Source organism: Sinocyclocheilus grahami, unplaced genomic scaffold (assembly GCF_001515645.1).
Source record: "Sinocyclocheilus grahami isolate Dianchi unplaced genomic scaffold, SAMN03320097.WGS_v1.1 scaffold835.1, whole genome shotgun sequence".
NCBI lineage: Eukaryota > Metazoa > Chordata > Actinopteri > Cypriniformes > Cyprinidae > Sinocyclocheilus > Sinocyclocheilus grahami.
In genome coordinates, this window is record NW_015506014.1 from 159,418 (window position 1) to 184,559 (window position 25,142).

The 25,142-nt window shown below is 38.8% G+C and overlaps 1 protein-coding gene across 2 annotated transcripts; it reads left to right on the top strand.

The window, feature by feature from the left end:
* Window positions 1-1,668: 1,668 nt before the first annotated feature.
* On the top strand, window positions 1,669-22,602 carry LOC107562730 (sodium- and chloride-dependent taurine transporter-like). Of its 2 annotated transcripts, none has more exons than XM_016247431.1 (14): window positions 1,669-1,913; window positions 7,976-8,205; window positions 8,942-9,076; window positions 10,572-10,806; window positions 12,609-12,741; window positions 13,747-13,881; window positions 14,545-14,648; window positions 14,765-14,889; window positions 16,778-16,890; window positions 17,626-17,763; window positions 18,511-18,613; window positions 20,262-20,362; window positions 21,801-21,971; window positions 22,051-22,602. In XM_016247431.1, exons 2-14 carry the CDS (start codon window positions 7,977-7,979, stop codon window positions 22,204-22,206), a joined length of 1,878 nt encoding a protein of 625 aa, XP_016102917.1. In that variant the 5' UTR covers window positions 1,669-1,913; window position 7,976; the 3' UTR covers window positions 22,207-22,602. The 2 variants fall into 2 exon arrangements, with proteins under 2 accessions (XP_016102917.1, XP_016102916.1); XM_016247430.1 differs by lacking the exon at window positions 1,669-1,913 and adding an exon at window positions 6,096-6,190.
* Window positions 22,603-25,142: the final 2,540 nt, after the last annotated feature.

The window sequence follows — 25,142 nt, forward strand, 5'->3', positions numbered from 1 at the left end:
TTTATAATGTGAAATCTTAGATTTACAAGTTTTATAGACTGTAAAATGTTACTTCAATTCCACCCTCAATCATTTCAGATAATGAGAAATTAAATGGTTCTCAAATGTTTTTTTTTCAGGATCCAGATTTTACTTTGCTCAACAAGTGGCGATCCAGCATGCCACAGTATGAGAAACTGTTTAGTTCAGGTTTCTTTTCTTTTTTTCTTAGGGTTTTCGAAGTTAACCGTAAAAATGCTCTGGAATGATATTTATAGTGAAAAATGCTATACAATTAAATACATGCTATTCTAATTGTGGGTAGAAAAGTATGAAACAGTTCAACCAATAATTATAATTTACTCATAGTTTACTCACCCTCAGTTCATCCAAGATGTTTATTTCTTCATCAGAAAGGATTTAGAGAAATTTAACACCAATGTTCACCATTGGATCCGAATGGGTGCCGTCAAAATGAGAGTTCAAAAAGCTGATAAAAACATCACAATAATCCACTCCAGTCCATCAATTAACACCTTGAGAAGCGTAAAGCTGCATGTTTTTAAGAAACCAATACATCATTAAAGCATGTTAACTCTAAACCATTGCTTCTAGCCAAAAAAGAAAAAGAGTTTATAATCCACAATAATGTTTCCTCCAGTGGAAAAAGTCCACCCCCTGTAATTGTCTTACCTCAAAGTCCACCAACACATTTATTTAGAACTGTTTTCGACTGTTTTTGCTTGTAAACAGTGTTTGAACTGTACATATTTCTCTCCTGATTCAGACAAGACGACTTTTTTAGCCAAAAGCTTGTTTGAAGTTAAAACTGTCTTAGTGATGGATGTTTCTTTTCAAACATGCAAATTCCTATATCACAAAACGTTAACCGATGGACTGGAGTTGAGTGGATTACTCGTGGATTATTGTGATGCTTGGACTCCCATCCTGACGGCACCCATTCACTGCAGAGGATCCATTGGTGAGCAAATAATGTAATGCTGCATTTCTCCAAATCTAATGAAGAAACAAACTCATCTACGTCTTGGATGACCTGAGGGTAAAGAGTAAACATTCAGCAAATCAGTCTTTTAAACATAAATATATTTCTGCTTTATATTTAAAAAAAGGGGGTGACTCATATGATGATCCTCCTATTTTTTAGGCAACAAAAACTTTGAAAACCGGTTCAGCTTACAAAAGTACCTGTACTGTTCTTACTGTACATCAAATATTAAAATGTAGCCTATAAACCGACACTTTCTGCATGGTCATTTTCCTGTTGAAATGCAGCTGAATCTGACTTGCACCTTTAATGAGACTCTCTGGAGGTTTACAGTTACCAATGGCCCACTTATTCAGACAGCTGATATTAAATTAGAGATGTTCTCGTCTTGAGGTTCAGGTAAAGGCTGTCCAGCTCAAAGGGCCCGAGGTGCTGTGATGGTTCCTCTTACCTATCAATGTCTTTGGCAGGACTCACACTGCAAAAGTTGCTACACCAGATGAGGTAGAGGAATCACTCTGTAGGCATAACTGACATGACTTTTCACTGAATTTCGCTTGCTTCTTTCATATGAATACACTAAGACTCGAAGCACAGGTATTGACACAGCAGTGCTTATACGGACATTGGCCAGTGGCGGCGCATTTGAGGAGCGAGACTAGGAGCTGCAGCAGTGATGCGCGTTGGAGGCGCGCTTTTCTGAACCCAGGAAGCGGGCGCTTTAAGAAGACGCGCTGCTGAACGGGAGGCAGGCCGGTGTTTTTCCACAACTGATGTCTAATGGTCACCCATGTTGAGAGACAAAGGTCAGGGAAAAAAAGCTCATAAACTAAATTTACCGCTGCCGCTGTTATTCAGCACCGAGCCGCCGCACAATACAGAAGGGACAAGAACGTTTCAAAGGAATTAAAGGAGATAAACATTAAAGGTAACGTTATTTCCCATGTTTGCTCTTTGGATTTAGTGTAACGCACGGATGTGAGACCACTAATGTTTTATTTTATTTTCACCTTAATTTACAACATTTTCAAAATCTTTTTTCACAACATTACTTAAAATTCAACAGCCATTGTCACACATGCTGAAAAGAGTGTGTTAAGGGATCCAGGAAGAACTTTAACCGTTTATATAGAAGATTTTGTCTAATTTTATTATAGGCTATTTTAGCAAAGCCTTCTAATATAGCCATATTATAAGATAATAATATAATGGGTTGTTTCATTTTTTTATGATTCATGATTATTTGACAGGCTTTTAAACTGGTGGTCCGTTAAGAAGCAATTCTGTGCTGCTCAATGCGTTTGTGTTGATGCTGTCACTTGTCATTGAGTTTCTTACACTCACTCCCACTCTAGACAACTGAGTGCTGACTGCATGGAGTTAAGAATAGACAGCTTGACGTCCCTCGATGAAAATGCATCATTGTATTTGGATTTTAAAAACACGAGATATTCACTTCAACAGCGTTAAGCCGGTGAAATAAAGTTTGACGTTACAAATGAACACTGTACGAACACAAAGATGCGACTGTAGATGCAGCCGGAACGGTGCATCAACAACCTGTTGGATGCGTTCTCAAGAAAAACGGAAAGTTTGTGATACGGACGCGCCTCCTCAAAGTAATCGGATGTAGGTTTGGTGTCGTTGGTCTTGTACGCGTATTTGGCGACGGTTCACACAAGGACGCGTTCCTGCGTTTAAAAGCGAAACGAAGTGGAACTGAAAGCAACTTGAGGGGGTTTAAAAAGCTTCGTTTACATAGAAAACGTTTCCTTCTTAGAATGTTGTCAGCGTCTTGCTGTAAGTTCCTCGGTTCTAAAAACGCCGTTCCCAGTTTAAAAAACCCCGTCTCGAGACACCTGCGTTCAACGGCTCTTAACAAGATTGCTTTTAACTTGACACGCCATATATTATAAACGCTATGCTAAGTAACGAGATGCTGCGAACCGGCCAAATACAATAGCTTTTCGTCTGAACCAGCATCCTAATGAACTGACCGTGCAACTAAAGTTGTCTCGCAAACAGGTTCACCTCATCTAGAAGCCTACTTTGGGTTATGCGGAAGTCAGGCAGCTCACTTTGCAGTCCCTGCTCAAACACAATACAGGATACAGCGTTTAGGTTTCTGTGCACATTGCCAGCTTGCATACCTAGCACACTGATAATAACAGCCGCAATGCATTTGGAACAGATGCCATTTTCTTAGTGAGGATGAAAAAAAAAGCTAAACAGTTATTCAGTGTGTTGTCTATATCTTAGTGTGTCATAAAAGAGAACTGCAAATATATGAGCCTATCAGCTGCTTTTTAATTGATGTCAATAAAAAGTAAGACTTGTTAACAAAGGCGATACTGTGTCATGACTGCCAGCAAACAACTCTGCCCAGAATTTAGTTTACCACTTTAGACTTTGAACTTTTCTAGCATATTTTTTATTTAGTTGTTTCTCTTTAATATACATTTTGAGGCAAATTTCACATCGAGCAGACTGAATAATGCAAAATTTGTATTCAGTACAGTTTCCTAAAAATTCAACAATATGAAAAAGAGGACAGATAGCAGAACAGCACACTTTCTGAATTCAGTTCACTGACCCGGTTCACTTTTAAATATCATTTTTACCACTTTTTATTGACATGCAGCAGTCCCTGTACCCAGATTTGCCACCCATAAAAGTGCATCTTGCATGTATTTGTCTTTTCTTTTTTTTTCTAGTAAATTATAGTGTCTTCAACTTTCAACTTGGTGTTTTGGTCAGACGACAAATATCCCCCTTGAATAAGCATGACATTTTTAGAATCATAAATATTCAAGGGTAGAAGTTCTTGGTGGACACTGGAGACGTATGACAGAAATCTGATCTAGTCTGGCTACTGTATACTGACAATGACAGACCCGTTGACTTGATTTATGGCATAAACCTCCAGTAGATAAATTATGGTTTTTGTGTTTTTTTTATTACAGGACAAATCAAAAGTCAATATGACCACATTAAGGGTTATGATAATAAACAATACTGTACTTTAGAACAGATTAAGTCCTTCTTTGTGTAGTAACAATGTCAATATGTAGCAGTGTTGTTTCTTCAATGCATGTAGTGCAACAATGAAGAGCCAACAGTGTGTAAACTTGAATTATTAAACACTAGCTTAGGTTGTTCAATTATACAGGTGCTTAACTCTGAATTATTCTCCAAGAGTTGACACCATTACTTAGATCCTCTCTCATTTATATTTTATAACCGGCATACTGACCCTGAATCCACTGGGTCAGATTTGTTCTTTGCAATGTGTACTAAAAGCTAAGGGTTTTACATATGGGTCAAAGGACACCCATGGGACTACAAGCGAGTGCTTTGGAATAATTTTTTTTTTTTTTAGGGCTGTCAAAGTTAACTTGTCAACTTACAGTACGATATACATATATTGCAATACAAATGTTATACACACACACACACACACGCACATATATATATATATATATATGTGTGTGTGTGTGTGTGTGTGTGTTTGAAGGTGCATAGCTCTAACATTATTAATAATTGTTAATAATGGTAAAAATAAATACAGTGTTATCTTAATAAGTAAATGTTTTGAAGATAATATTTTAATAATTTACAGATTTAGTACAGATTTGAAAACAACATGTTCCATATTTTGTCTTTCTCACACTGTAAAAAAATCATATATCAAAATGCATAACAACCATTATATTTTAGTAAGGGTCCTTGCAAAAAGTTTGAAATCATTTGAGGACAACGGTGGGACCACCTAATCAATGCCCCACCATGACCACAGCACTGCGGCAGAATGCAAATGCAAACGTCATAATCTCTAGTGATACAGTTTGGTTCACTATAGGCAGTGCATGAGAGCACAATGCATCACGTCAAAGATTATGTACAAGTGGATCAAACTCTGCTGTCAACGCTTGACTTTAATGTTCATGACTTCAGTTTCATGCATCATTGCTACATTGTGAGGTTTACATAAATGGATAAGAGTGGGCTTATAACGCTCCGGACTCCGTTTATGTGGTGGAATGAGTGCAGAAAGGAAGGAATTTAATGTGAGAGCACTCAGGAAATGTACATGGTTCTAAAATAGGAATGGTTACGTAATGAGCCAAGTGCCTTGTGCCAACTCCAGACCTGAAGTCTCCCTCGATAGTTGGGACTATGTAGCAATCCTGCTGCTCAGCTGAGATGACAAAGTTGATGGCCCAACAAATCCTTAATGGCCACAGGCTACGTGACCTATAGATGCAGAAGAACAAATCACTTCCAATTAGGAGCTTCTTGGAGGCGACTGATTGCGGATTCCGGAGTGAAGCTGCTCCATCTTGAAGGTGCGATTGAAGTCTATTGTTTCTACTTGGGAATCAAACAGACCTAGTCAGTGTCCCAAAGTAGGCTGCCATGTGTCACAGATTTCACAGCATTCCACAGCACTATGCGCTAAAAGGGCAAAAAATGCCAGCGGATCCTTTGTTCTGTATTTTTTAAACAAATTGCCTGATCCAAAATTCATAGAAATGGTCCTGTGAGCACAAATCGCCATTGTCCCTTTATCATGGCTGTGCTGCCAAATGCAAAAAGGCTGAAGGAAACAAGTCGTACAATAGGCTTTTGTTACTCTTCACATTTAGCCCTATGCAAATGTGCTGGGCCTTGTCTTTGCTTCACTGCTGACCAGAATCTAAGTCAGACTTGTCAGTCAGTCAAATATTGTGCTCCGTCTTCAAACCACTTAACAAAAAGTATATAATTGTTCTTTGTCAAAGTATGTTAAGCTAAGCTACTTGTCTTGAAAAGACAAGCTATTAATGGCAGGAGCCTGGAAACCATCAGCTGTTCAAGTGAAATGCAACAGAGGTGTGGATTGCTGTCCACATGCTCTTGTTTGTCGCATCTGCGGCTCGGGTTGCCACAAGTGGACGCCACACATGCAAAGATAAATAGTTTCAGATAGATCTCATGCATCTGGGGAGTGGAAATTTACCATCCAGCCGACCGCCGCTTGGGTTATCCACTGCTCTGAAGCTGCGACCAATCTACTGATTGCTTTTAATTGTCTTAGTTTGTGGGCGGGTCGTGGTGTCACCTCGGCTTACACTGAGTCTTGGAGAGATTGGGGTGGTGTGGTCAGAGTTATGGTGTCTGCTGAGAGAACAACATAGACCAATTGGATTCAGCCATGAAGGAAATGTAAGTGAAAGGCAGTGTGTTAATTTGAGGGAATGTTTGTGTTTGTGGATAATGGGAAAGGGGTAAAATTTGAGCCCATTTGGTTAAAGATTAGACGTTGATGGAGTTTGTCATGTCGGATATGAAAAACTTAGATCAGAAATGTCTTTAAAACTGAATTTATTTTATTGACGATTAAATTATTGCCAACTCATGGGCAAAAATGGCATTGCTACAAGGCACCAACCAGTTGCAGTTCTTAACCCACTTGTTTGCTTTCTTTGACTCTCGCCCAGTAAAGTTGCTTTGAGTGGAAATGGAAAGTGTCTGGAATATTTCACTGTAGTTATGTAACAGAACGTGCTTGAGTTGTAGCGAGCTCCTAAGCCTTTGAAATATACATATGTAACCTACCTAAAGAGTATGAACGTAATTTCCTAAAATTTTTAGACCTTTTTAACAATCTTGTGTTGCCAAGTGTATGATTCTGTGCTAAATTCGAAAATATAACAGAGAATCACCAATTAAATGGGAACTATTTAGTGTAAAAATAACACCCAAATTATTTCACCGTAAAAGACAGAGAAACCTCCGGAAGATCAATTTAAAAGAACTTGAGTCCTGGCATGCTGCCACACTAGTTAGCATGTTTATTAGGTTGTATGTTTAGTAAAGCAACGGAAAAGAGAATATATGTGTATTTATTGATTGTCAAACACACAGTAGATTTCCCCCCCCTCTTCTTCCGTCTCCTTGAGAGCAGGGAAAAAAGCAGGCTTGTGTTGAAGAAACCGGCCTCACAGTAGGGCTATAGTTTGTTCAAGCGTTGCCAAGCTGTAAGGGAGTCTGGAATGGGTAGGGATGTTGGACCTGACTTTGGTATCTTACTCTCTGGGATTCATCTTAGGGGCTCCATGGCAAGTTTGGCTCGTGCTTTGAAACAGAAGACGCCAAGCCTGACATAATTACGCCATCCTTGAATAGAATCCTGACAGCGTAAACACTGTGTTACTTAAAGGGATATGGGCAAGATAAACGCATACCAGTTTTGCATAGAACCTGCAGTGCAGGAGTTTTTATTAAATCAGATTTAATTTATGTGTGTGATTGCGTTTGGGTTTCCTTGTGGGCCATAATCCAACAGTGATTGGATTGTGAATATGTGAATATAATATTTACTTACATTTTCTTTTGAATTGATTTCCAATAATATTAAGTAAAATTTATAGTGTAAGTATGAATTTACTTTGACAAACTATATGTGTTAATAGGTTTATAGTGTACCAATCATTTAAAACAAGACCAGGAAAATGTTTTAGGAAAGTGAAAAGGGTCCATTTTGATTTTATGCTGACTTTAAACTAGTTGGTGTTAAATGCTGATGTGTTTTCTTACTCATAGCCTATGTGGTTGCCTGTTGGTATCATTTCATGTTGACTACAGACACACTTCACAAGAAACAAAGAAAGCGATGCAGCTTATCAGTTTTATGACTAGGTTTAATGTACTTTTGGTCATAGCTAAGTTATTGTACCAAGTATCATGGTACTTGCTTTCAGTTGTGTCATACATGGAAATTTCCTGTGTTCAAACCACAAAAAGGTGACGTTACTTTAATCACGTCAACCATCGTGTTATGTTCTTGTGTGAACATTTCTCACAAAAAAAAAGCTGCTGTTCTAAATTAACTATTTATGTTTGACCTAATTATAAATGATTTAGATAACCAAACAGGAATTTTTTGATGCCTGAACCTAAGGCTGTTGGGGTTCTGTCAAGAGTTCTGACCCCTTGTTTTCTTTATAGCATGGCCCAGAAGGAGAAACTTCAGTGTCTAAAGGACTTCCACAAAGACATTCTGAAACCCTCCCCGGGAAAGAGCCCGGGCACAAGGCCAGAGGATGAAGCCGAGGGGAATCACCCCCAAAGGGAAAAGTGGGCTAGCAAGCTTGACTTTCTTCTCTCAGTCGCCGGGGGCTTCGTTGGTTTAGGCAACGTCTGGCGGTTCCCGTACCTCTGCTACAAAAATGGCGGAGGTGAGCATATTTGTTCATACTGTTGGACTTTGAACACCAATGTGACAGTCATAAAAACTTAATTTCTTGACCTCATTTCTTGAATCTACTCCAAAGATCATCAGTTGTATAAATTCGTTCAAAAATAAATAAATTCATCATCATTTACTCACTATCATGTTGTTTCAAACCCAAATGATAATCTTGTTCTGTAGGACACACATGGAGATGTTTAGAAGCTGCTATTTTTCCATAGAACACAAGAGAATGATTAAACTGTCAAACTTCATAAATGTTTAAAAAGCACCATAAAGTTTTCAAAGCAATACGAAAACTCAACTCGTGTCATACATTATGAGTTTTCATGTGTCTCATGTCCGATTACAATGCATTTAAGTTTTTTTAAAGTTTGACAGATAAATCACTATCCACTATTATTACATGGAAGACAGAATATTGTACATTATGAAAAATCTTTTGTTTCACAGAATAATGTAAAAAATTTGGAACAACATTTCTCTTCACCCTCAGATCAACAACAACCATGCGCAAACTTTGGGAATTAGATAACACATTAAAGACATTTCATTTACAATATCTTCTGAAAAAGTACCCTTAGTTTTCCCTTACATTTAGTCAACAGCATATCATTGTAACAACATAACTCCTTGAGGAGTACAAGTTAAACACTAATCCAGCAGTTAATAGGATATAATAATTGACAGAATAAAACAAATCTTCTCCTGGTTCCATTTAGGTGCTTTTCTCATCCCATACTTCATCTTCCTGTTTGGTGGAGGACTGCCTGTATTCTTCCTGGAGGTGGCACTCGGTCAGTTCACCTCTGAGGGAGGAATCACCTGTTGGGAGAAACTTTGCCCAATTTTTACTGGTGAGTTTTTTTTTTTATCTAGTATTTTGTTTACCAGAGATTAAAATGGAATATAATGGCCGTCAATGGAAAACAATGCTGTTTGCTGCCAGTTGGTGTAGTTACGGTATCTACCAGCAGGGGCAAATGGGGCCATGCCAACCACTCTGACCCCTTGGTAAGGACACAGAGTGGGAGGTGTGTCACATATACCACCAGCTGTATCTGAAGATAGGCTGTGCAAGACATACAGGTTTCATGTTAAGTGTCTGATAGGAAATATGTATATTTATACAAAATATCAGTTAGGGTTAACCCATTTTCCTCACCTCTCAAATCCACTAATAAGAATTATATTTTAAAAATTAGGATAAGACTAGTCAATCTACTGGCAGTTATAAATGATGCACATTTTTATGTTTTCAAATTGTTTTGTAAATTTTTATTAAATACCTCATTAATTTATAAAGTTCCATTATCCAATACATTATTCATTATGTGCTCCCATTTAAGCATGGCTCCATCTCCTAATTCCTATCGAGATATTCATGAAGACCAAATAAGTAAACTGTATGAACACCTTGACAGTGCTCTTACGTTTCACAATTTTATTTGAAAAATATTGACATGCACCAAGAGTGAGATATAATAGATTATTTCTACATGGATAAACATGTCTTTGCCACATCTTGAATAGTCCTTAAGTAGTCACTGTTGGTGTATTTTAATGTCAGCAGTCTGTTAATTGCAGTCTGTCTTCTTGCTACTCTAGGGACTTGTAGAAGTTTCATTTTCAGTCTGGCTAGTAGCAGAGACAAGATATCATCAGCAGCTGTCAATGTATGTATTGGCTAAGAAGGGCAGCTGCTCATGAACAGTAGCTTGTATAATTGGATGCATCTTCAACTTGTGTGGTGTCGTGGGTAAAGCTAGATCTAGGGATCAGGAGGTTGTTGGTTCGAGCCCCACAAAGAGCAATCACCATTGCACCCTAACATGGAATCAAAACCCAGAGTAAATGACTACTTTGGGGAAAAAAAGCAACATATTTCCACCAAAATATCTCTTATATAACAAAGAGTATATCAAACCTCACAAAAATGGTTTCTGACCACAAGTTCATTACTTATTTAAACAGTTTACCAGTGAGCAATCATTACATGCAAACTGCTGAATTACCCATATCCCTCTGCCAGTGAATGAGGTGACAGCTTTGGTCTGTTTTGCTTTCCAGTCAACCTGGCCAACATTGATTTACACAGTTCAAACTCTGAACCAATGTCTTGCATCATTTACCTCCAACTCTGGACACGTTTATTCCCTGTTTATACAGAAAGCACAAGAAGGTTGCATAGAAGTTTGTCATTTATTTATCCATTCTCATGCTCCACTGGAGCACAACTCCTTTCATTGTGTTCATTAAGGTTATAATAACAAATCGCAAACACTTTGAACAACTACAATGTGATGAGTCAGTCCAGAGTGCCTTAATGTCACCATTTCTTTCTTTGTACAGGTATCGGCTATGCATCCATAGTAATCGTTTCTCTGCTGAACATCTACTACATTGTGATCCTGGCCTGGGGCTTGTACTACCTGTTCCAGTGCTTTCAGCCAGAGCTTCCCTGGGCAAGCTGCAACAACAAATGGAACACAGAAAATTGTGTGGAGGATACCCTCCGCAAGAACAAGACATTCTGGGGGGCTGTGAACGCCACTAACTTCACTTCCCCCGTGACTGAGTTCTGGGAGTAAGTACTCGTTACTTGAGTACAATTTTGTTGTGTACTTTGAAAGCCATCCAAATCCAGCTATGAGCATTTAGTTGAGAAGAAGTTGAGGGGTTATGAAGCTAAAACATTGCCTTATTTATCTGTACAGTTGTCCTCAATCATTCCAAAGACTCTGGAGCTTGTTTACTCTCTTAGTGATGTTGTCATTGTAAATTACTGTCTTATGGAGCCTTCAAAATACTTAATGCTATAGATTAAGGGTATTCATGAGATCCACAGTCCTGCAGAGTTTCGATTCAATCCTGATCCAACACTCCTGGTTGTAATCTTATCCCAAAGTAATCCCCCAGACTTCGGTTAGCTAGTTTAGGTCTATTTTGACTAAACCCGGTAGAACAATGGGTCCCGCCGAGCAGTTCCAATATTGCTAATGCTTTAAACCAAAGGGTCTGGAGCATGAATGGGCAACTTTGGCCCTGGAAGGTCACTGTGCTGCAGAGTTTAGCTCCATCCACCTCCTGGTAATTTTCAACCAATCCTGAAGACTAAGGTTAGATTTTACAAGTGTGTTTGATTAGAGATGGAGCCAAATTCTGCAGGACAGTAGCCCTCCAGTTGCCCGTCCCTGGTTTAGATCTCCAGACTGTCTTCTAAAGACCAATATTTCCACAGAGTTTAGCTCCACCCCTAATTAAACACACCTTAAGGCAGGGGTGTCAGACTCAATTCCTAGAAGTCTGCAGCCCTGAAGAATTTAGATCAAACCCTAATTAAACACACCTGATCCAGCTAATCAGGTCCTTTAGGTTTATTTGAAAACTAAATGGTATGGGTGTTGGAACAGGGATGGAACTAAACTCTGCAGGGCTGTGGCCCTCTAGGTGCAAGACTGCACACAGCTGATCTAGCAGAAGGCTAGTGGTGATATTATAACTCTATGGTGGTGTGTGTTCAAGAAAGCAATGTTAACTTACCATCACACATGTCCTGAACTCTCGGTTGATTAACCCAAAACTTGCTTACTTGAGGTAAGCTGGTTCCAAAACTATGACTGCATGGAGGTCGAGTCAACCCAGAGTATGTTCACGGTGAACAACAAGATAACCTACTCTGCAGAAGGTTATTCTCCAAGCATAAGTTGCTAAGGCTACTTGCATACCCTGAAAGTTTTGTATGCTTTTGGAACCGAAAGTTTAGGTTTTCTCTTAACTTGGCAAACTCACCCGGGTATGCCTCAGAACCTGCTTTCTGGAATACGCCCAGGTGTATCTAACCATGCTACTGGAGGACTACTCTCCTGCAGAGTTTAGCACCAATCCTAATCAAACACACTTGAGCTACCCAAATCAAGGTTTTCGAGGCTACTTGAAATTTACGGGCAGGTATGGAGCAGGGTTGGAATGGAATTCTGCATGAGGGTAGACCTCCAGAAGCGAGTTGGCTACACCTGCTCTATGGTGACTGGCTTCTTGTAATGATTTGTACTTAAACACTTATTATAGCAGGGCTGTCCAAATTCGGTCCTGGAGGGCCAGTGTCCTGTAGTGTTTAGCTCCAATCTTAATTAAACACACCTAAACCAGCTAATTAAGGTCATACTAGGCATACTAGAAGCTTCCAGGCAGGTGTGTTGAGGCAAGTTGGAGCTAAATTTCTGTAGGACACCGGCCCTCCAGGACCGAGTTTGGATGCCCCTGCTCTATAGAGAACTCTTCTGTCATGGCAGATTAAACAACCTCTCTGATTATTTGAATGGTAGCTCCTTAAACACCCTCAAGGGCTTTAGAGTGTCTCACCAGCAAACATTCTTTCCACCACAGGCGAAATGTCCTCAGCATCTCAGATGGTATTGAGCAGGTGGGTCATATTAAATGGGACTTGGCTCTGTGTCTGCTCGCTGTGTGGGTCATCTGTTTCTTCTGCATCTGGAAAGGCGTTAAGTCCACTGGGAAGGTGAGCTTGGTTGCATTACACAAATTCTTTCAGCTTTAGTCCATTAATTTAAGAGCTACTAATAATAGTTTTCACATTGTTGTTGGAGTTATAAGTAGCTAGGGAGGATTGAATGTTACCTTAGTCAGTGTTGTCAACAAACTTTACAATACCAGCAGTTCCCTGCTTATTGGCAGCAATAGTAACTATAGCACACCTCCTTCCTATTAGAAACCGTAAAGTCAATCAGCAGACACCACCTCTTGACTTGGGCACAAGTTCCCCTTGAGCATGCACTTGTGAAACTTATCATGGTTCCAGCCGAGACGCTGTCAGAATAGATTGCTGTATAGCAATTCTAGCAATAGCTACTTTAGGATGGACTTCTTTATGCAATAAAGGCTGGTTCATGCTGCCCTAAAAACAAAATTTTCAAGTTGGTGTTTGAATTTTAGTATGTTAGAAAACTGATTTAAAAAAGGCTTTAAAAGGATCCTTTTGCTCTTCACTTGAAGCCATTTTGACTTGAAAACATGTGACTGAGCTCCATTAAAGGTGGCATATGAAAGATTACTTTCCGTTATCTATGTATTTTTTATTTTTTTGTGACAGTCTGCATATTTGTCATGCAATTTTTAATTTATAATGCAATTTAAAAATTTACTTGCAGGTAATTAATGTTTTGATGTAGTTTTCGGCATTGTGGTCAAAATAAAATTTCTAGCCAAGCCAAACATTACATGATGGGAGGAAAACAGCTGACCAGAAAGTATATCCACTAAAGCCAATATAATATATTCACTGTCAGTGAAGTTAAGCTGTAAATTGCATGTTAGCCTTGGAAACGTTTTTGATAGAATGTCATCTCGGAATGCTGGAAATTATGACAAGTTTTTTTTTTTAAAGACACTGTGAAAAAGCTCTGCTTTAGTTTTCTAAATAGTCAAATAACCTACTAAAAGTTTGTGGGTTTAATACAACCATAGCATTAAATTTAACCTCAGTGTTCTTGGCTTTTCTGCTTAGGTTGTGTACGTCACGGCAACATTCCCATTTGTCATGTTAATTGTCCTGCTTGTACGGGGTGTCACTCTTCCTGGGGCAGCCGAGGGCATCAAATTTTATCTGTACCCAAATGTGACTCGCCTTGGAGACCCAGAGGTAAGATCTCAAAGCTATATACATCAAAAGGCTTTATAATATCACCTACACACCAACACATGATTCCACACCACTTTGGTCTCTATGGCTATCAACTTTGCTGAAAAGACCAACATAGTTGGTTCCTAGAATATGTAATGTTTTGGATGCTGGTCTCCATCAGGCTTAACTAGCTTCAAGACAACCTTAGTCAACTAGCTGCAACAGAAAGACCAATTCTAGTTTGACCTACTTCCAAAACTAGGTTTTGCTTGTGAACAACATGACTGTGCTAGTCCACCAGCTGTCTAGCTACTAAATCAGCACTAACTAATATAAATCAGCCATCTAAGATGGCCTTTTCAGCAGGAAAAGTGCTGTTTACACTTGTCAGCATAATGTACACCAGTGACCCTCTGCAACTTAAACCCAGAATAAACTTTGGATGTACAGTTTACAGAGAGAAACCCAAGATGTAAAAGAGTCGACATAAAAAAGCTCATGATGGCCTCGGTCAGAAAGCTACAAATCTAAACATGACATGAAGTTGTTGAAACAATTTATATTAGTCCTTCATGATGTATCCAGTTCTGGAGGACCTACAAGAGGCTGAACGCATGCAAATATTTGAGTTTGCTTAATTCATGTTGTCAGTCAGAAAATGGTTTGGCGTCTTGTGTCTAGGTGTGGATCGATGCAGGGACACAGATTTTCTTCTCTTACGCCATCTGTCTTGGTGCCATGACGTCACTGGGAAGCTACAACAAGTACAAATACAACTGCTACAGGTGTGTTTCGATGTCCGGGGGGCGGGAGGGGGGGCTTAGTCCAGTGAACGGGCAAAGTGGGAACGTAGGGTACCTTTGTGTTAATTAACAAACTCCATGACATATGTGTGACATAGGGACTGTTTGCTGCTGGGAGGCCTGAACAGCGCTACCAGTTTTGTGTCTGGCTTCGCAATATTTTCCGTCCTGGGCTTCATGGCACAAGAGCAAGGGGTGGACATAGCCGATGTGGCAGAGTCAGGTACGAGGGTCAAGCAGCAGTGATGGTGGGCACTGCTGCTGCAAATAACAACACGAAAAAGTTTGGTCAACCCTGTAGTGAAAACAGTGGCATAAATTGACGCCTGTAGACTATTCGGAGCCAATAAAACTAGTTCCAGGACCTAGGACTAAAAAGAGAGCTTAAAATTTGGAACCTTCGTCATCATTCGTCAGATAAAAAACAAAATGAAAAGAAATGTAGAAGGTCTCTTGGTGGAAAGCGGAATTCGATTGGAATCGACTGTAAAACTGTACGGCGAGTGCATTCTTGGAGCCACTGGGAACATTAAGTCCTAGTCCACTAATGGCGAAGAATCAACTTTTGTGTGACACAGCATTGACTGCTGTTCAAGACCGTTTCCACTGGTGACCCTAATCAAGAAGCATCTTGTGCCAAGTTCAGGATAGAAGCAATTTACAACATGCTTTTGGAGAGTTTGGGTTTAAGTCCTCGAGAACTCTATGCAGTTTGACTAAGGTCGCCAAGTCTGTTCCTATTGGTTCCTTTTTCTACCCTGGACACACTACGTGGCCAAAAGTATGTTGACACTTTTTGGTGGGTTTGGCTATTTCAGCTACACCCTTTACTTACAAGCAGGTGCCTACAATGAAGTTATACAACCATGCAGTCTTAAGACCGAATGGTTTACTGAGATTCTTGTGGAAGAAGCTCAGATCAGAACACCATTGAGCACTTTTTGGATGTACTGAAACATCAACTGTGAGCCAGACCTCAGTCAAACCTCTACTGGAACGCCTTCCCAGAAGGGTGGAATCTCGTTGTTAATGCTCATGGTTTTGAAAGTAAATGTTCAACAAGCACATATGGGTGAGATGTTCTGGTGTCTACATATTTTTGACCATCTAGTGCAAATCAGACATTTCTCAAAATGGCTCTTCGTCTTTCACCTTGCTTTTAGACCTGTGGTTCAGGTTCATCTTCAGTAAGTCTCATGGTGAAAGATCCGTTGATGTATCGGCTTTTTAAGCTCAAGTTTTCCCAAATGTCTAGTCTTCTGCACTGTTCATGCTTGGGCCCTTCTCTGTGGAGACTTTGGTCAAAGTATGTCTGGCTCAAGAGGTGCACAAAACATACATCTTTATCACTTTGTTTATAAGACACACAAACCTAAACTTTACTTGAACTTCCGTGCATATCAGCACAATTATGTTTGTATGGAGCCACCTATCCTTATCAGGGAGTGTTTCAGGATTATTTGGTTGGATACATTTCTAAACCTTTCAAATGGCAAGAAGCTAAAAGGCGCTTTTTTGCAAGAGAGAAGTACATTTTGGGGCGTTCAGTCATAGATGCATCAACCTGACTCTGCGGAAAGTGCATTTTATTGTACTTTGACATTATGCTATGTGGGTCATTGTTTCAATTTTGTCTTTGGTTTTATGATATACTGTATGTGTTGTGCTTGTTTTTGCATCTAACCCCTGTTGAACAGATTGGATCCTACATTTTGTTGCAGTAGCAAATGGAGGTGTTTGTATGTTACCTCTGAAGTTGTTCTTTGTACTGTAATGTTGAATATGGAACCTGTAGTATTACACAGGGGAAATGTCACACCGCTCATGAAACACTTTCTAGATTTTGAAACGGCCGAAGCTAACCTCAAGATGCTAATTTCGCAAGAAGATGCAGTGAAACAGTCATTGGACTGTTTATCAACGAATCACTGGCAGTAATTTTGCCTGGCTTGATCGCCTTGTCATGTAGATATTCGCTCCATTTTTCTTTCATGTCTCCTTTTTGGTCTGTGCCGACAACGAAACGCGGCATAGATCAAAGTGTGCAAATTGCTAACATTGCTAATTGTACTTTCTCCACTTCCCCACTCCCTCTGTTCTCTTCCCAATAGGTCCTGGCTTGGCCTTCATTGCTTACCCTAAAGCTGTGTCTATGATGCCACTTCCTACATTTTGGGCAATTCTTTTCTTCATTATGCTTCTGCTGTTGGGCCTCGACAGTCAGGTACATATCATATGAAAAACTGTTTTGCTAAACGGCTTAAGTACCGTTAGTTTATAGAGTAGTAATTGCATACAGCCAGATGTTGATGTTCAATCCAGTCTGTGGACCTTTCAGAAAACATTTTTGGAGTTAAATAGCTAATGGCTAAAGCTAATTCCTTAGCTAACAATTACAGTGCAGTAGGTTAAATACAATTAAAAAGCTCTGTAAATCCAACAACAGATCAGTGTACCAAATTAAGCCACAGTACACAAGAAAACATGGTGACAAACAGGGAAAGAAAAACTTTGTTGGCAGCTAATCGCCCATGCAAGCAGTCCTGTACTATCATATTTCTCGGTTCCAGTGAAACTGAACACTCCGCTAAATCAGTGTCCATCCACATCCAGAGGGTCCACTAAACTACGGTGTGGTGCTTGAACTGTTAAATTAAGTATCTAACATAATATTCATGCAGCTGTGCTAGTTAACATTAAAGGGGGTCTATGTACAGTACTGCTTGCAGTAATAGATGCATCTCATTACAGTATGTTACAACTTCATAGACCTATCAAACTGATGCTGAACTGCACTGACCTATTTCCTATTGACCGCCCTCAAAGCTAATAGTCCTGAACAAAAAGCCACAAACTCAGTTCCATGAGCTTCATTCTTTCTTTGTCGTTTTATTCTGTGTAATATGAAATCCTTGATAAAACCAGTTTGGGATGACAGTGTTACTTTTTCTTTTCCCAGTTTGTCGAAGTGGAAGGGCAGATCACATCCCTAGTGGATCTGTATCCATCCTTCCTAAGGAAGGGTTATCGGCGTGAAATCTTCATAGCTATAGTCTGTTTTGTGAGCTACCTGTTGGGACTTACCATGGTCACAGAGGTAAGCGCAACAGTCAAATACACTTATGAAGCATTTCCCTTCCAAATCCATACTAATTCTAGTCTTTACCACTTTGCAAACAAATTGGACCAGCTGGTTTCTCCTGGCTAAATAAAGAGTGTATCAAATGCAGCTTAGTTGAATGGTCAGGCACCATATGTTTTCCTTTTAGGATTTCAGTGACATTGTCATTTGATAGTGTGTGTGTGTGAGTGTGGCCCTCAAACAAACCCACAGTTCATGTAATCAAGCACGCCACACTCATGCCAGATCTACTGCCCGAGCTCTCTCCCATAAGGAAGAAGCCTTCCCTCCTAGCAGTGCCTTATCGCTCCCAGTTCCATGTCTTTTTATGGACGTCCTGACCTGCTTTGAGCAGTGAGAATTCCACAGAGGAATCGCACTGCTATACTAGGAGATCCAGCCTGGTCCAACAATGCACATCTAAGATTTTTTTGGCCCCCTTCAAATCTCGGCCCCTGATTGCTAAGCCCCTGGAACAGTGATAAACTGGGAATGCTATTCTGTGGCTTGAGCCGTACAGTGTCCCATTTGTTCCGTGACATAATGTCTTATGTCACCCCTGAATGCATTGTGCAACAAATGTTTTTGTTACCAAAAGAAAACTAGTCAAGTGTTTAGCCAACCCTTGCTCATAACAGTCATCTATTGTGTCGGCCTTGCAATTACAGCATGTACCAGAGCCTACTCGCTTTTTTTCAATAGTTATTTGTGTCTGTTTTTCAGGGTGGCATGTATGTGTTTCAACTCTTTGACTACTATGCAGCCAGCGGCGTGTGCCTTTTATGGGTTGCATTCTTTGAATGTATTGCTGTAGCCTGGGTTTATGGTAAGTATAAGTACTGTGACCTCTATTCATAATGGGGTACTGGAGCAGGCACTTTTCATGAATGGGGTACAAATTTGGTGTGCCAGTACTTTTAAAACAAAACCTTGTTGCTGTTATGTTTTCAACAGTAAAAATGCAAGATATAGCATTTTGAGTTCATCCCTGTTACTGCTTGATTTCCCCATCATAACAAATTATAATCCTTGTAACTGCGATACCCTTAAGTAGAGATGGTCACTGTCCTGCAGAGTTTAGCTCCATGATCAAACACCTTAAAATCCAATTTTGGTAGGATTGATTGAAAATGACAAAAAGGTGTGTGTCGACTGTACAAGTTAGCCATTCAACACTGATCTTTTTCTTACACCAATTTCAGTAACAATGTATGTCTTATTTATTGGAAATATGAGTTTATCCTTAACTACATAATCAATAACTGACCTCTAACTAGCTCATCCCTGCTGAATAACAGAGTAATTTAGGCTAAATCTGCAACCCTGTTACTGCATGATTTTCCACCTATTACTAATAGTATTAAAAATTGATATACCAAAGAAGTAAAACAAATTTGGATCCTTTTACAAAATTAGCTCATTTACACTTTCCCAGATTTTTTTTTTTCCCACAAAAAAAATGTAATATCGTCTTTGTTACACCAATCCACTCAGTTACCAAAATTATTGTAAGAGGAAAAAATCAAGCCAATATGTCTTTTTATTTATTGTAAATATGATTTGAAAATAAAAATCATCATGTGGCCCTTAACTAGCTCACCCCTGCTAAGCAACAGAGTAATATTGAATGTTGAATACATTTAAGCCATTCAACCATGTTATTGTAAGAGAAAATATCAAAATTTGACCCTTAAATAGATAACAAGGTGGCTAATTTTGGCCAAATCTGCAACCCTGTTAGCCATTGTTTTTTTTTAATTATATTAGAATGTTTTATTTAGACTTGCATCTAATTATTATGGTTAAACACCTCCACTCACTGACAAAAACTCCATAATTGGGACTTTTAAGCACTATTTCTTAATCTATTGACGGAAAGTGCCAACAAGCCAGCAAATGAGTTCTCTTTTCTTGAGAGATGAAACAAAGCCCTTATTGCTGGCAAACTACTTGTTATGAAAGGAATGATTGTGAAATATTCTCAGGTGTGGTTCTTTGTTTGAACAGAGTGTGGGTCATTTAGACTGATTTGCGCACTAAATCATGGTTTCTACTGTATGAATTAACCTAGTTCTGAAAGCGTACATAATGTCTTTGTTCCCTACTGTCATGACCTTGATTTCTAAACTTAAATGCTTCATGCATATGTCAGTATATGCCAACTTCCCTTGTTAAGAGTTGCTGCTGAGGTGGCTTAAACCCTGCATGCAGGTAGAGTCAGGTTAAAACACTAATATTCTTAACTATGGGAGATTTTCCTGGTAACATACCGCACTGTTTGCACAATACACAAACGTTACAACACTTTGTAATTTGTTTTTCCCTGCCAACCCCAAACAGGACACCAAATGAATAAACTGCTAATGTAATTATCTTCTTAACCAACACCGTAACTGTTTCCGTCTATCTGCACTGTAGTATCATGTCATAATGTTTGTGAATTTCATACCTGAACACAGTCCTTCTCTTCACAGGCGCTGATAATTTCTATGATGCAATTGAAGAGATGATTGGTTACAGACCAAATCCCTGGATGAAGTGGAGTTGGACTGTGATCACACCTTTTCTGTGTGTGGTAAGTTCATTTTAGGTGAAGAAAGAGTCCCTAAAACAGGTTAAATTAGTAGTTTGCTTATTTATAGATGCATTGTGTTAAAAAAACGGTGAGAAGTGCTTGTCCACAGATCTTCTTAGGCCCACTACACAGTATGTTTCCTAAAATGACACATTGAGGTCTTATGAAAGAGTATTTTACACAGTTCAATTTGAGATTGTGTGCTTTTCTACCCTCCCCCATGGCTACACATGTAAATGCCGCTTTGCCACTTTGGATTTGCTGGAAAAAATCCGGCTCCCATCTCACTGTAACAGAGCTCCAGATGGGGTGACCATCTGCCTGGCCAACAGAATGAATGGAAGGAGCTGTGGATGAGTGCAGGATTAGTTTCCATGATATCATGAATGTCGTTTTTCTGTGAACATCATTGGACTATAGGGGGAAAAAAAAGTAATCCCTTCTGTATGTACAGCCATACAGCTTTTAAAGACTGAGGAGACTTTTATCTTCCTTTAAATTAAATGGCTCTTTTTTTAAAAGTGGATTAAACTGTTTAGTCATTTTGGGAAACTTTGTTTTACCTCTTTAAAGGGTGATCCACACAAAGAGAGGCCTACATAATTCACAAAAAAATAAAAAATAAAAATACACATATATATATTTATTATTATTAAAATTATTTTTATAAAGACAACAGGAGCCTATTTAAAGACCTGTAGTAGTATTATTAAATAAATAGTAGGGCTGTCCTCGACTAAGAATTTTTCTGGTCGACTAGTAGTCATTAATTTTAAGCGTTAGTCCACTAATCGCACATTTATTAATAAACCATTTAAATCATTATTATGAGCCTTTAATTGTCTACATAGCCTAATAGGCGCTCAAGCACACGCATAAAGCTTGCAACAGCGCACCGGCAGAAGTAATGATTATGAATGTGTCAGGGAAAAACAGTAAGGAGACTGCATTAACATTTTAATAATTTGATAAACTAGTGTTTTCTTTGTTCTATAAAATAAAATAATAAATTAACAAGGGATTGTAAATTTATAAAATTTTAGTAAAAGTCAGTGACTGGGAGACTTGGATGTTTTATTGAAAATCTGTTCTGTACATTTGAAGAACAGCCATGGGTAAAATTGGTTCTAAAACCCATGGTGGTTTTAGTGTTAAATAAAGCAAAAATGAATAAATAGCAAAATTATGTAGTTCTAAACAACTAAATTACAGTAATAAGCAATGCCATTGATTTGTTTAAATCAATAATAGTGACATTTATTGTTATTAAAATAAATAGAGCAAATGAATGACATATTAACAATACATTAAAATCATTATTATAAACATTGTTTATTCTTATATAATTTTATTTGTTTATTTCAAAGTCTAATATGATCTGTAAATTTGTTGACACTCAGTGTGCTGTTGTGACCCCTGCTTTTTTCTTTTGCTGCAGGGATGCTTTGTCTTCTCATTGGTCAAGTACATGCCCTTGAGATACAACAAAGTCTACGAGTACCCGGACTGGTCCATTGGAGTCGGTTGGACCCTCGCCCTCACATCCATGATCTGCATACCAATGGTGGTTGTGATCAAAATCATTCAATCAGATGGACCCCTTATAGAGGTAAGTCAGTCGTGTCAACGACAAAAAGGTTCTTCACCAATGAACAAGCCAATAATGTTCCTTTTACGTTTCCCTCCAGAGGATCAAAGCGGTGGCGGCACCCGTGAGGGGAGGAGCCAGTTCTTGCCCCCAAGACTACCAACCCAAATGCAATGAGCTGGCACAGCCGCTGGACCCCAACTGGAACGGAGGCTTGAAGCAGCCCACCCACACCATAGTAGAAACTATGATGTGAACGCTCTCTGTGAGAGGATTCAATGACCTGCTTTTCCATTACATATATATATGTGATTCTATATACATATATTAAAATATACTCTGTAACTTTTGACATAGTCGTAGGACCAGGTTTACATTGCTACGCATCTGCACTAGGAGTCCTTGTTTTGTTTCGTTTTTCTACAGAGAAAGTTACATTTTTCTGTCTGTATTTTTAATATTTTTATCATAATACTATTATATTGCTATTATTGTCGCTGTTATTAGACAGAGAACAGATCGCAAACAGCAGTATCCTGAACGTAGAACCTTGCCCATTCTATTTTTGCAACTTTTATCTTATACATATCTTGTACATATCGAAATCAAACTAAGCTGTGTTTATTTTAGAGAATCGAGAATCATGGGGGGGGGGGGGAACACGAAGGGCTCCGTAAACGTGAATCGCGGAAAGTACACATTGGTGTATAAAGATCTCGTCCTCCACAAACGTGAAAAGCTCGTCTTTTTTAGGGATAGAATTCGTTATGCATTATTGTGTCCCAACAAACTGTTTAGACTGGAGATTGTTCGGAAGAATCGAGCCGTTAGCACTGCTTGTTTTCAATGTACTATACCACTAAGGACACTACATTCTCCATAATGTTGCACCATTTAAATGGATAGTTAACGGAAAAAAGAAAGTCGTCATTTACTCACCCGTCGTTCCAAACCTGTATGACTTTAGTTTTTATGTGGCACACGTATAAAAGAATGATTCAACGGTTTTTGTCCATACATTAAAAAGTGTCTTGTAAATGTTTTGGACCCCTTTGACTTTTAATTAATAATGAAACACTTTTGTTTTGGTGTTCATTGACACGATAACTGCATTTTAAAAACATGTTTCAATGTTCAGGTTTCTGACAACAATACCATTATCATCTCCGTGTAAACTATAAAAATACAAATTTGTGAAAACGGTGACGTCATGCACTTCAATTAATTTTATTAATTTTTTAGTTCAGTCTGTAAGTGCGTAGTGTCTCTTTACAAAGTGTCATCGCCAACTACTGGCCTGGCATACATGATACAGCATTTTTAGTGGTTTTCGCAGATTTACGGTGCGTTCCAAACAGGATATATCGCCCTCCGAAGGGCACTTCGAAGTGAAAACAATCATGACCGCCATATTGAAGGGTCGTTCCAAACCGAAGTGCTCAAAACTGGCCACTTCAAAGGGCCCTTCGGAATGAAGGATTTCAAAGGGTGCAACTGATGGACACTTCAGGCTCCCATGATCCTTTGCGCAGATTGTTTGCATGATGACGGTGCCTCCGTGTGGGCACGTGATGATGATGCAGAAGGGCACTTCAAGAAACCGTTGTTTGATCCCCTACATCCTTCAACCCTTCGACGCTCTCACTCCGGAGGGTAAACCCTTTGAAGGGATTAGGGCATAGGGATGAGCTCTTCCGAATGGAACGCAGGGCCAATCTTCTAAGAAGTTCCGCAACGGAAAGGAACCATGTGAGAGTGAGTAATTAACAGAACTTCATTTTTGCATGGACTGTCCCTTTAAGTCTAACTGTTTTGTAAGCTTTCCAACGTCGCAAGTTGGAAACGGCGAACGACTTTGGAAATATGCAGCACACTAATTCTTCGCAAGCTCTTCCCACTTCTAAAGATGCGTTCACGGTGAGCGACATTTGTAGCAGAGACAATAGGTGTGTCCATTCTGTTTGCGCAATTAATAGGAAAGAAAATGCAAATTTAGAGTTTGCGCTTAGTGGATATACTTTCAAATCAGGCCTGGATTTACTGTGCTATTCGTAAGTCGCCCACATTTATTCATAATCACCAAACACATTCTGATTTTGGGATGTCAGAATTTAAAGCTGCCTGCAAAGGTTTAAAAAACACGTAGATTCAGGGTAGTTTCGTACATTTTGTATCAGATCTGTTTGTTTTTATTTCCAATCACATTTGCCTTTTGTATTCAAAAATATCACTGTATTTGACTGTTCTGTTCCACAATTACCAATAGATCTCATCCACAACTGTTAATTGACAAAAAAAAAGCTTGCTGCGAACTGTAATGTGCAATACTTTGTAGAACGATATGCATTGTTTCTTCACCTGTCTTTCAGAAAGTTGGTACTTGGAAGTGTGGAATTACGTATGATTTTTAAGCTGTTGTAATATTTCAGAAACAATGAACCGGGGCCAATTTAAGCTACCGTAAATGGTATGCTGAATTAACACCAAAAACTCAGTGCAGATCTACTAACTGTGACAATTTATACTTTTTTAATTAGAAACTAAAGCTTAATTCTAAGGATTATGCCAATGTTATGGATTAAATTTATTGGATTTAATATGATTTTTTTGACTTGGCCAAGTTAAAACGGTAGCCAGTCGCAAAGGGAGATGCTCAATTGATCTCAACAGCTTCTACTTTGGTATCTTTGGGATGCTTCATTACAGAAAAAAAATTATTGTAAATGTTAATGTTGAAAGAGGCACAATTTTTTTAGCAATACAGAGATTAATATGCAGTCTTGGTGTGTTTTAACAGAGACTGGTTTCCCGCTCTTGTGCATCTCTTGAAACCCTTCCAGTTTTGAAGAACAGCTAAAGGGGGCAGTGTTTCTAAATGCAAGAGAGAACTTTTTTTAAAGTAATGATTCGAAATGTTTTATTTTTTTATTTTGAGGATGTGTAAAAAAAAGAAAAAGCAAGTATATTGATAAAAGAATTTACAGCACCCAAAAAAAGAGGAAAAATGAAAAAAAAAAAAGTTTTTATCTCTTAATAAACATTTATCTTTTAAAAACCCTTCTGAGTGTGGTGAACATTTGACATTCAGAATTTGTAAAATAGTTTTACACCATTGTACTATTTCTTCAGTGTTTGGTTTTTAGTTATATAAAACAAGGTAGTGCTTTCTTTGGCTTAAATTCCGAGTATAAA